General features: G+C 37.1%; 2 protein-coding genes and 1 long non-coding RNA gene across 4 annotated transcripts in view; 1 reads left to right on the top strand and 2 right to left on the bottom strand.

The window, feature by feature from the left end:
* LOC114242756 (uncharacterized) overlaps positions 1 to 4,827 on the bottom strand; it is a 35,610-nt gene extending 30,783 nt beyond the window's left edge. Inside the window, exon 1 of the mRNA XM_089740046.1 lies at positions 4,806 to 4,827. Coding sequence (XP_089596172.1) covers positions 4,806 to 4,812 — 7 coding nt within the window. The 5' untranslated portion in view covers positions 4,813 to 4,827. The remainder of the gene's footprint in view (positions 1 to 4,805) is intronic.
* The window catches only part of LOC149499604 (uncharacterized), a 137,721-nt gene extending 131,234 nt beyond the window's left edge, over positions 1 to 6,487 (bottom strand). The window contains exon 1 of the long non-coding RNA XR_016325723.1: positions 5,344 to 6,487. This is a non-coding gene — a long non-coding RNA (uncharacterized LOC149499604). The remainder of the gene's footprint in view (positions 1 to 5,343) is intronic.
* LOC114242755 (uncharacterized) overlaps positions 1 to 13,574 on the top strand; it is a 34,106-nt gene that overhangs the window by 15,756 nt on the left and 4,776 nt on the right. For both annotated transcript variants that reach the window (XM_028174023.2, XM_028174021.2), the window contains 3 exons: positions 9,633 to 9,797; positions 11,500 to 11,591; positions 12,539 to 12,686. In XM_028174023.2, coding sequence (XP_028029824.2) covers positions 9,633 to 9,797; positions 11,500 to 11,591; positions 12,539 to 12,686 — 405 coding nt within the window. The remainder of the gene's footprint in view (positions 1 to 9,632; positions 9,798 to 11,499; positions 11,592 to 12,538; positions 12,687 to 13,574) is intronic.

Here is a 13,574-nt window from a genome sequence, read left to right as displayed (position 1 = left end):
TAAAGTAGCGGAATTTTCCTGTACTCGACTACTTATATACTACACTGAGAACTCACACGGAATGATACTACTACGATCTTGCCTATTTCGGCCGCAAACCAATCAAATCAAAAATCCTTTCGAGTTTGAAGGGCAGAACAATCGTGATACCTACATAACATTTGGGACTTAAATTTAACTTTCAATATGGTGAGTGGCATGTGGCGACATCTATGGGCTCTGACACTGACTTAGAAATCAAGCGCAGCTATTTTTTTTGTAGAGGTATATACACGGGTTGACGAACACACATCCTACTGGATCTTATAGACCACAATTGAATTGCGTATACAATTTTTTTTTTACATACACACATATTTGAATTCTGGAGACATTTAAGCGGGAACACATGATTGTTCTGGGCAGAGATAAGCAAGACAGTGAACCGACATAAACGTGCTTACAACTTACAACACGAGCTGCTAGTTATTCCGTTCAACAACATTGTATTGTAATAATAATTAAAAATATTAAACACATTCATTCGCTACTTCTAAGCATCGGCGCCGGCAGTCACTTGTTATCAGTTTTCCTAGTTAAAAATCAAATCCTAGCATAATATATTTTATAAAATTAAAATAAATATTTTACTTTAGGCAGATGAACAGACGCTTTTAAACGTAGCTCTCTGTTATGACATTGAATATGTAAACCATTGCTAACGAAAGATTAATGGAAAGTATGTGTGAACACGCATCGATTCACGTTACGTACATGCGATTTAAAAAAATATATGAGTAATAGAATTTAAGAACAGAAACATATTTCGTTCATACAAAATAGAAACTTATTTCCTTTGCAAAAACGATTCGCTTTTGTTCGGTGACAATTTGCAACTAATCTGATTATCATTAAGGCGTGCAAATATTTTCTCTTAAGCATTTTGAAAGTGGTCACAACAATGAAGTGTTTTCGAATGTCTCGTTTCGTATTCTGTCGCACGTACCAGTTCGTTGACAGTCATTCTAAACAACAAAAAAAAACCGATCTCAAAGTAACAACGCCCGTACATGACAAACGCCAATATTTGTAACACCTTTTTCAAACATGTGCGTTGTGTAAGACGCCAAGCCCGTGTGTGCCTCCTCGTATCAGCCACGTAATGCGAAAACAATGTTATTTCTTATGCATAACTGCTTTATGACATCCTTCATTTGTTATAGAAAACTAGTAATGTATCTCGTTCTGGTCTATATATTATTATATAAAAATGAATTGCTATTCGGTAGTCTCGCTAAAACTCGAGAACGGCTGGACCGATTTGGCTAATTTTGGTCTTGAAAGGTTTAAAAGGTAGATAAATATGAAAATGCTCAGAATTAAATAAAAATAACAATTTTGTTTTTTCTTTTGATGTGTCCCCCATCGGACGGATTCCTTTAGTTTGTTTTAAGTTTATTTTAAACAAAAGCTTAGGTCTTTTATTTATCGATTGAGGCACTACGAAGTTTGCCGGGTCAGCTAGTATTTAATAAATATAATCTAACGTTTGATTTCAATGATTGGCTGACTCGGTGATGCGATAGTTAGTAACTCTGACTGTTGCGCCGATGGTCGTGCCTATGATTCCGATATAGTGCCAACATTGTGTGATGAACAGGTTTGTTTCCGCTTTGTCTGAGTACCTATTGTCTATGGTACTCATAACACAGGGAATCCTAAATTGCGGCCGGATGAGCGTGCCTGATTTGTTTCCAGTTATTTATTATTATTTATCTATTATTCCAATACTTGGCACATAAATGTATTGACTTTATAAAAAAAAACAATGTTACACTACAATCGCCTTCGGCCGCGAGTATGTATTCGAAAAATCGATAATTGTGTGTATGAATTAACAATACGGCTTTGAGAAAGTTTTTAGTATCGAAGACCTCATAAAATACAAATTAAATTACAATGATCAATTTTAGAATCATACAGTGCCAACGTAAAATTGCTTAAACTTCATATACAAATCGTCGATCGTTACATGGAAACAAATTCATAAATCTTATGTTTGATGTACGTAAAATCTTCCATGTCCAATTCGTCACAAATAGGCGATGGAGCAGATGCGCATACTAACTTGTTCGATGTGGCTGAATTGGGTTGCACAGGTGTTCAATGCAATGGTCGATTAGGATTCACGACGAAACATGACGCCCATAACAGTTTGTTAAACGCTTTGAAGCTCTAAATATATCCAAAAATGTTCGACTATGTGATGTGCACTTAAAATATCACCACCCTATCTTCTCCCGTGGGTGGCAAAAGGCAACTAAGGGCTTCACCATAGAATGAAAAGAGCTGTCTCTGAGTATTAATTATAAAGAATAGAAAGCAGTCGACGTCGCCCCAAACACGTCATTTCGGATCCTCCCGATCCACTAACGGTGCATTTAGGTACCTCAAGCACCGGTCATCGTTCTCGTCGCTTGAGCCCCGTGAGCTCACCTATTAGTTAAGGCGACGCTTATATAGCCTCTCAAGGGTAAGCTTAGGTAAGAATAAAATAAAAAATAATTATAACAGCGTTCTGCGACCACTAATCGGCATTTACTGGTGGTTTACAAGTCCGCACAGACTGGTACCACCATCCTGACAATTTCTGTAGTGAAGCAGTCTTGCGATGTGCTTTGAAGGAACAGCCGTTATATATAATACACTCGCTTCAACCTCGTGAACACCTAGTAAAGGAAAATAAAGCACTTAAATATTACTATTCAGTTTTACATACTATTTAAATTTAAATACGTCAATGACAAAACCCCGTACGCTCGTAATCGGGTACGTATTCGTAAATACATTATTTCCTTTGTTTAGTAAATGAAAGAGATTTTTAAGTTCGACACGTACAATAAATTCAAACAAGGTTTGGTTTAAGATCCACCTGGTGTTGATTTTGAAAGTACTAAGGACACAAACAACCAGTAAGCCATTCTCCGTACAATATCGCTAAATTCAATCCATATACAATGCTGCAGTCGTTAGCGAACAATGTTTTCTGCGTAGCGCCAATTGGAACGGGTAAAATCGTCAAATTTAATGAATAATGTTTTCACACATGGGATTCCACGTACTTGCTGCCTTTGAATTTTCCTCGTAACCATGACATAGCTGTCGAGAGGATACCGCTTAGGACATTATTACTAGCGCTTAGTCATGTTCCTGTGTAGATTTAATCAGACGCGTACAATAATTGTGTGCAAGATGCGAATACCTAGCCTCGGTCTTGCCGTCTAATCTCGTCTAGATTTTTTGTTGAATGGTTCCCAGAGCACATAGAAAGAACGACCTGAATGCGCCGAGCATCTTGAAACATGATATCGAAGTTTCAATTTACTATTGAATATGCTAGTCTCAAAACCGGAAAACTATTGCAGTCTGAATAGGTTGAAAGGTGGCACCACCGCTAGGGCTCACTGCGTAACCATCTGTATTTAAAATAGAAATTCCTAGGAATATTAAAAAGTTTGAGAGAGTTAGTACTGCAAAAGACAAAATATGAGGATTGTCTCCTGGTTAATAGCCGAAGGCTTATCATGTCTTGTAAGGTTTTCTGGCCTGTTAGATCTTGAGGAGGATGTATCATTTGATTTAAATTTTTTTATTTTTTTTTATTGCGTCGATGGGTGGACAAGCTCACAGCCCACCTGGTGTTAAGTGGTTACCAAAGCCCATCAAAAACATCTAAAACGTAAATGCCGCCACCCATCTTGAGACAGAAATTCTAGTGTCAGTTTTTACAGTATAACGGCTGTCCCGCCCTTCAGACCGAAACGCATTACAGCTTCACGGCAAAAATAAGCAGGGTGGTGGTACCTACCCGTGCGGACTCATACGACGCTCTACCACCAGTATATGTTATATGTATAGTTCGGATATATTTGTATTCAAAAATATGTAATTGATTGCTAACATAACTAATTCATTAAAAAACGAGAATAATAAAGGCTTGTTAAAAAGTAATCCACGTCATCTGTTTATTATAATTATTATTGTTTAAATTAAATATAATATAATGTGTACAAAACAAAATTATTTGAGTTCTTGGTGAGTACTGTCTGTACAGTACGAGTAGATTTTATTAGCTCAGAACTCGGCAGATAAATATGATTAAATTTTACGTTTCTCGGTATGTCGAAATCGCCGTACATCTATTTTTCATCCGTTACAGCGTCTATTAGGATTCGGCATAGAATAAAATTAGACGAGGGCCCATCACGATGGATTCGTGATCGTCGAATTGAATTGGTTAAGCTAATAAATGTGTTTATGATGTTTCCAAGGCAACTACTCTCTATTACAGTATTGTAAAAGCATCCGATAAATATGTTGTTATGAGTCCAGTCCACCAACGTCCAAGATGACCGCAATATTCGATTTTAGAATAAGAGATATTTTTGATTTCACTCGATTTGGGGGAATTAGTGACAAATGACTATTACAATCATTACATGTTGAATTTTAGACATCACAGCTTGAAACATGAGTTTTAAAAGCTCATTTGCATTACGGCTATCCTACCCCTAAACTAGACCGAACCAGCGAATTCAATAAAATAAAACATGTCATTTTAATATTTCTCGGAAACATAATTCACTGTACATTAAATAGTTAAATATATACGAGTACCTACATACATACCTAATATATTCGTAATATTATTAATAGCTACAAAAGTAGCTCTCTATGAATTTCACACACCTAAACCACTGTACCAATTTTGACGAAGTTCAGTATGTAAATAATATGAGCCCTCGAAAAGATTATAAGCTACCTACCTTTCATCCCACTGCTGAGTATGAATATCCGTCCACGCAATAAAAAAAAAAGAAGTCCATGTAAACAAGTTAAACTAAAACTGAATGTTAGCACAAATAACAAAATCTATGTAAACTCACTCCACTGTATGGTAAGTATGGTATATAGGATTAGAAAAATCATCAGAACCACAATATTAAATGAAACATTTTTATATTCACAATCAATCGTACAACACAATAAAAAACCATTATTCCACAACAGAAAATGACATACCTCTATTGTAACAATTACTTTACTGTTCACCTGAATTGGTCACGGCATTGCATTGAAAGAATACAACCGCATAATGCCGCATATTTTATTAGATATCATGACTCACTTGATGCATTTTGAGACGTGCAAATATGTCGCTTAACCTGTCTTGTCGTACGAGAAACGTTAAATTCAAAAGTATTAAAACCGCTTTCAAAATTATTAGAACGTTTCCCCGTTTTTGCTTAATTTATAACCCACGGCGATTGACTTGTGTTTTTGTATTATTGAAACAGTAGTGACCTGGTGGTAGGACCTCTTGGGAGTCCGCACGGGTAGGTACCACCACCCCGCCCATTTCCGCCGTGAAGCAGTAATGCGTTTCGGTTCGAAGGGTGGGGTAGCCGTTGTAACTATACTGAGACCTTAGAACTTATATCTCGAAGTGGGTGGCGCATTTACGTTGTAGATGTCTATGGGCTCCAGTAACCACTTAACATCAGGTGGGCTGTGAGCTCTTCCATCCATCTAAGCAATAACAATAAAATAAAAAAACCTTCCGTGGTCTCCAGAGCGAATCCACAAAAACCGTACTAATTTGAATTGGATTTCACTTTCCGACAAAAGTGACGAATACGTGTGAACATTAGTGTTTATAAAGTCTTTTTACAATTGAGTTGTCGCTTTTTTAGTCTACATTTACATACAGTACTGAATCAAACGAATTTAAACATGAATTGGATTGAACACGAATTAAGGATAATTTAATAATTCAACTGATAGTGTTTGTGACTCAAATATCGGTTGGGTCGTTAAATTTTATATTGTATAAATAAATAGTCGTCTGACGACAAAATTCACGGCAAATTTAGATTAAAACACAAACATACCATGTTTGAAAGAGCTTCTTGAAATCGCTTTGTGAATATAAAGCTCGTTTCAAACTTTTGACCTGCGTTATTTGGTATGTAAATGTTGTAGACACAAACCGGTCCGACGAAGGCGGAGGTTGCACACTTCTAGAACTGACGTCAGATTTTTACTAACACATTTTACGCTTCGTCTTGTATCCAACGGAACGTGTCTTGAAGATACTCAATAAAATTTTACTACCAATTTAATTAGTTTTAACGGGTTTTATTAATAAAGTCCCTGTACGATTGTAACAAATTTCAATGATCTGATCTGAAAGGCACTAGACCATCTGTCTATATTAAGTTTATATTGTTAACGATTACAAAATTTAAACGGCAAACACTTTTTTTTTCAAATTACTTAAGGCCTATAACACATTGCTTACAATTTATTATTAGCTAAAAACGGACCATCTAATATGAAGCGATTATTGAAACTCAGACAACGACATGAATACCGCTGCCCAACTTAAATCACGATTAGTCTTTATTGCATTGGTCATTAGCCGTCTACCTCATTGAAGCGTAGATTTTCTTCACTAAAGAAATCGGAAAGATTCTCGTACACATTCGGGGAGGCCTAACTTGCAAATATTGGTATTATATCAACAAGCCACTACATACGATTATAAAGAACCAACTAAAGATCTTTTAACACAATAATTTCAGAAGCAACAATTCGAATTTTCTGGAATCTGTAAGATTGCTCCAACAGTTTAGCCACAGTAATTGCGTGTTAACATAATTATATTCCACCGTTGGTTGCATTCTCAATGTCATCCCATTGTCTCGTAATGGTGGTTATTTTTTTGCATCGTCATGGTCGGTTATATCATCATAACTAGCATTCATTACAACCTCTGAAAAACGATATCTAAGTAAATCATTTCGATTATATTTAATATCGTTAATAAATCTTTGATAATAACTTGAAGTTTAACTACACAATTCTTTAAAGATTTTGTGTTTATTCCTACAACTCTCAAAAAAGTTCACACTACTTTCAAATTTTAAATATTGTTTGTAACGAAACTTTAACAATGTAGCCAAGTATACTTCTCATCATAACGAAAGCTACCCATGTTCACATATTTGTCTTAAAGAATTCTAAAATTTATATTAGTTTAGTGTTGAAGATAAGTTTGTTTTTTCCCTTCCGGGCGGAAAGTGGCAACTTTCATCTCGCTGCGCTAAACAAAGTTGCCGCTTTGCACCTTTGTCGGACAAAAAAATAGTATACAGCCCTTGGAAAGTAAAAAAGTAAACCTCAGATCACATATAATTTTTAGCCGAGGCTAAGCCTTTTCTTATTTTCCTTCCCAATGAGTGCAATATACTATTTTTCATAAGAAGGCCACAATAAACTTAAAGTGTAATATACCATTCGATAATTACAAACCGCGCCTTATCATTAAATTCTGTTACTCTGAAATTGTAACGCGAGTACCCAACACCGAGGTGTTAAAATATTCAGTTCACATTACTTCATAGATAGTGACGCAAGCCGTATTTACCGCTTCGACTCAATCAAGTGTGACGATTTTGTAGTACAACGTTATCTGATCTGGTTTCCATTAGAAATTATATTTCTATTAATTTCTATTTAATTTTTCTTATATTTAAACTACAATCGTAAAACACATTAAACTCGAGTGGTTTAAAATGTTTAAATGTATTTTGTAATTCATGTCGTTGTTATATTCACCAGAACAACCATATACAACATATAGTCGTATGTCGTGTGGCCTAACGAATAAGACGTCCAGTGCATTCGTGTTGAGCGATGCACCGGTGTTCGAATCTCAGGCGGGTACCAATTTTTCTAATGAAGTACGTACTCAACAAATGTTCACGATTGATTTCCACGGTGAAGGATGTAATAAAAACGAAACCCGCAAAATTATAATTTGCGTAATTACTGGTGGTAGGACCTCTTAAGAGTCCACGCGGGTGGGTACCACCACCCTGCCTATTTCTGCCGTGAAGCAGTAATGCGTTTCGGTTTGAAGGGTGGGGCAGCCGTTGTAACTATACTTGAGACCTTAGAACTTATATCGCAAGGTGGGTGGCGCATTTACGTTGTGGATGTCTACGGGCTCCAGTAACCACTTAACACCAGGTGGGCTGTGAGTTCGTCCAACCATCTAAGCAATAAAAAATAAATTTCGTTCCCAGATTTCTGTAATTTGTTTTAGAGCGCTTTTCTCAAACATCCAGATACTGCACTATTAACCTTAGCCTATGGTCATTATCCTCAACAAGCATATACCCGTAGTCGAAAACATGACATTCATTAACAAGAAATGAAGTCACCATAACATACATTGCTAATGTACAGAAAAATATTAATCCAGTTAACAAGAATTTTATTAGTGTGACACGAATTAAATATGATATCCATTAGCGAAATAAAACAACATTAGTTGACAAGAAAGGCTTTTAGTTGGAAAAGTGTCCAGTGGCATGATACAAAAACCTTGACACTCGCTCCGTTATTAAATACTCGAAAACACGGTTAATGTGAACTAAATACAAATATTGGAATACAAACTTTATGACTAGTAATAGTAAGTAACTAATAAATGTGCGGATATTTAGTTTTATGGACACATTTTTATGATGACTACATAATAAAGTGAAGCTCTCTTGATATCTCAATAAAACGATTTTTAAATATCTATATTAGATCCATTGAAATGAAGGAATTAAAAACAGTCCCCAAAGTAGGAATCCTGCGATAATTTGAATGAAACAATACTTTACATCACTTCGGCGCGGTTCTGTGTTTTGTCGACTAAGCCCTTTTGACCATTGATGCTCGGTGATGTTAAACTCTCATCGGTAATATCAGCTGTTCGCATAAAACGTCCACAGCAACGGTGTATACAAAGTTCGCAAAATAAAAATGAGTAATAATAGGAAAGTTGCGTATTCGCGTGACTCAAGTCACTTGTGGCCTTAATGTCAGTCAGTTGTCTGTTCTATTTAGTACGGGATATTGTTGTGGTCAGTCTGTTTGCACAAGCCCTACATATAGGACTGACACAAAACAACTCTATCGGTTTTTGTGTGCGAAGGTTACGCGTTATTCTGAGCTGATGGTGAGATCCTATTATTTAGTGTAAATAACAGGAGTAGTAATTAAATTTCATGAGGTAAATTTCACTTATACATGGTCTGATGTATATGAAGGGAAACATCATATTTAAGCAAGGTTTTATCCTAACTCTGTAATATCCAACATCGAAAGATACTTTGATTAAGAGATCTATTTTTTACGCTTTTCTCGGATCGTTCGACATTTTAATATTGTATTCAAATTTTCTTAGATGCTTCTTACTTAGATGGGTGGACAAGCTCACAGCCAATCTGGGGTTAAATTGTTATTCGAACCCATAGACATCAACGACGTAAATGAGACATAAGTCTCCGGTCTGCGGAAAGGTTTATGCAATACGACGACTGCCCCACCCTTTAAACCAAAACGCATTACTGCTTCACGGTAGGAACAGGCAGGGTAGTTTTACATACCGGGCGGGTTCACAAGACGTCCTACTACTAGATAAACTAAAGTATTCGAAAATTTGGATATAATAAACGCGAGGTTAAACCGTAAAAATATAATAGTTTTAATCTTAGTCAAAATTAAATAGATTGATTTTTTTTTACCTTCCACAGCTGCCGTTTACATTTCGGGAGTGGTCGCAGTAGTAGGCGTGACGATCCTGGGGATCTTCTGCATACTGTCAGTGCTTCAGCTAGCGATGATCTCGTCAAAAGAACGTGTCGCCATGAAGTACACGCACCTGGTTATGATGAAGCTGTCTTTAGCTCTGTTGGCAAGTAAGTGCGTCCTATTCATCTATAAGCAGTCGTAGATTAAAAACAAGCTACCCACCCAGTTGTTTTCGTGAGTCCGCACGGGTAGGTTCCACTGCCTCGCCTATTTCCGCCGTGAAGCAGTAATGCGTTTCGGTTTGAAGGGAGAGGCAGCCGTTGTAACTAAATTGAGACCTTAGAACTTGTGCAACTATGGCGGCTTAGAGAAATTTTTACTCGGCCGCAATCGCTCGATACGAGTACAAACAACAAAACTTCCGCGATGGAGAAATAACAACGTGTAGCAGAAAATCCAACCCGCAAAATTTATAAACATGCGTATTTATCGGTAAAATGAATACATCTTGTTGTATATTTACGCATAACGATGTGCACAGATGATTACAATCATCTTGCTAATTCATGTCTCGAGTTGGATGGCGGCATTCACGCTATGAAATCTATCTAACCACTTAACACCAGGTGGGCCCATTCACCCATCTGCTGCGATCGCACGTGTAAGGTCCGGTGATATCATATGTGGCTCATGCTATAGATGTTTCAGTTTTTTCCGAATGTCTACTTACATTATTAATGGCGTGGTTGGTAATGAATGATAATGAAAATATGGCCCACGGCTAGCATTTTTTTTTCTTTTTTTTGTTGCTTGGATGGGTGGGGTTGAAGGTCTCACTTTTTACAGTACAGCGGCTGCCCCGCCCTTCAAACCGAAACGCATTACTGCTTTACGGCAGAAATACGTATGGTGGTGGTACCTATCCGTGCGGACTCACGTGCATCGCTACATACGAATGCACCGGACGTCTTGTCCTTTAGGCCACGAGGACTTATTTATTAAAATCTTCAACATAACGAGTCGACGATAGTTCATTAGGAGTTAAATACTAATTCAAACTGAATATAAATGCAGCCAGTTGTTGTACAATTTCAAGAACTCTAGGAACTATATCAATATCCAGGTCGAATTAAGTCCCGCTAGGTTGAAAGTGCGAGATTGGATGTAATTTTCTAGATTAAACTATTATTGCACGCTGATGTAGTAGTAACACAATCTCAAAATGCATATTGCCTTGCAGTCGATTTCTTCGTAAGATTCAGTTATTAAATAGGCAATATTTTATGCATGAAAGGTAAAGGTATTTCACCAATTCAATCAAACCAATAAACGGTTTTTTTCCTTTCTCGGCGTAAGAAGAAAGAAGTGTCGTAAGAAGTGACTAAAGAATTTGCCATAAAATGGGCAATCGGTTACATTATCTGATCAATTGATATTATATCAACATACTCAGATTGGAATTCGCATACAACTGGCATTTACTGGTTTTAAGGAGTATTGTATGCCTACAAGGGTTGGTATCTCCATCTCGCCTATTTCAACCGCAAACCAGATAAGCGATTCGATTTGAAGGGTTGAGTGGATCGTTACATAATACAATTGATGCTTCAACCTGGTGTCTCTAAGTGGGTGTCGGCATTCAAATGGATATCCGGTAATCACTTAACATAAGAGGAGCCAGAAGATCGCCATTTTACCCAATAAACAGAGCTATTTAAAACTTAATTAGCCGGCAATATCTATCCGGTAATAACTTAACATAAAGGGAGCCGGGAGATCGCCATTTTACCCAATAAACAAAGTTGTTTAAAACTTAATTAGCCGGCATCAAGTTTGGCCTGATTTAATTAATAATTCGCGAAATTTCAGCATTACTGTCAATAGCGGCAGCCGGTCTGTTCGCCGTCCAAGGCGATGACAGGGGTTTCTATTTGAAGAGAGGAGAGGCGTTTTACGTCCAGGTAATTGTTTCATTCTAAACTTCAGAACACAGAAACAGTAGGAAATGAGAAAGCCATTATAGAAACTCGCGCACGCCCATACGTTTTTTGCACAAACATTATAGTGTGGATTGAATGGAAGCATTTCATTTGTCATCCGCAACTGATTAGGCGAGTTTGTTCGGATTCAGAGCGGCAAGACATAATTACGTAATATTTATTGGTAATATTTGCAATCTCTTAAACGTGATATTTGAAGATTCCTCTAAAAACACCTAAGATTTTTTTTTTCTGATTTCAAAGATAGTCCTCATCGCGTCGACGCTATAATAATAATAATGTTGCCCACCTCGCCGGTGTGTGTCCTGCCGTCTTCCCAGACGAGGCAATGTTTAATACACTTATAATAATAATAATAAAATTCGGAATAGAGGTAGAAGGGCGTGTCCACACTGGAAGATGGTCCACCTATCATCCTCCCTATTTCTGTCTTGATACACTCACTCGTTCCGGTTCAAACACAGATAAGGTTCAAAGTATTATCCAATTGTGATATTGTTGAATCAAATTACAAAACCATTCGCTTTAAACAATATTTTTTAAACTGTATCGAACTGACCGTATTGATTTCAATAATAGTATTGCATGATGAAATCCGTTCGAATTCCGTTCTCGTGCGATAATATGATCTTGGACCAGAAAATCCGCGTGTTAACTGATTTTACTTGTCTCACGAAAGGCCGGTGACAAGCTCAGCTAAATTTATTCGAATTTAAAAGAAACATTTAAGCGGTGCGTCATGTTAGTCAAAGAATATTGAATAATGACGTCAAAGTTCATAATGTCTGACCAAAGATAATCGCAAAGAGTGGAACTAGTGTTATTGGCACTTGTGCTTAGCTAGTTCCCTGCGTCTAGTTACGTAGATGATAATCCTCTTTACTTTAAGTATCTCTTTCTCATTACAGATAGTATGCATAGTAATTAATTCAGTGCTGTTCATAATGTCGTTGTACGACACCCTGTTCTCACGAAGAGTTGGAGGAGATCCCACGGATCCCCTGGGCGAACCTGACAGTACGACCATCAACAACCCCGGCTTCAAAGATGGAAGAGGTAATTGTTTTTTGTTAAAACATTTCATGTGATCTTTTTATTTAATACTATTGCTGTGAGTGAAATGCATGGTTTTTTTTGTACCTAAGCTGATAGCCTTGAGAGGCTATGTCAGCGTAACCGGGCGAGTAGGTGAGCTCACGGGGCTCAAACCGGAGGTTTTGCTAACACTAGCTCTACAAAGAGCAGTGCTTCGCAAAATCTACTACCGTATCGGAAACGCGACCCACTGAGAGGATCAGGCGAGAAACACAGTGGGCTGTGTCTATGGGTTGATTTACTCGTCGAGCCCTTCGTCGCAAGCGACGGGTTTGGCGAAAACGGTGACCGGTGAAATGCTATAAGAAATCTATTTGTTGAAAAATCATGTGCATTCTCGTGCGATAGTAATACTACTAATAATGGTAGGAGGGCGTATTGTGAGCCCGCACGGGTAGATATAACTGTCCTGTTTATTTTAGCCACGATGCAGTAGTGCGTTCCACTTTGAAGCGTGGGATACCTGCTATACAATGCAATTGAGGCATCTATATAGTAGTCGATAAAAAATGAACTACATGCGGTTACTGTACAGTAATTTAACTCAATATTGTAAATGAAGTGCAATAAATAAAAAAAACTAATAGAACAAAAAATACGCCACGTATATCATTTAACCTACATATTGGGAAAATATGAAAGAAATAGAAAATATCCTTGTTTATTTTTTCGTTCGTGCCACATTTAAAAGAGATGTTAGTTTTAAAAAAAACGAAAGGGAGCCATTAAGGTGGCGCCATAGTAACAAGTTGAATTTTTTTTTAAAACTCTTTAAGATTGCTATATATCATATCATTTCCTACATTAGCGCACTTTCGGGAGTCTCCCAACTACAATGTTCTGTTTAAA

Source organism: Bombyx mandarina, chromosome A1, assembly GCF_030267445.1.
Source record: "Bombyx mandarina strain Sakado chromosome A1, ASM3026744v2".
NCBI lineage: Eukaryota > Metazoa > Arthropoda > Insecta > Lepidoptera > Bombycidae > Bombyx > Bombyx mandarina.
Note: the sequence above shows the minus strand (reverse complement) of the source record. Positions and strands in the feature narration are given on the sequence as shown.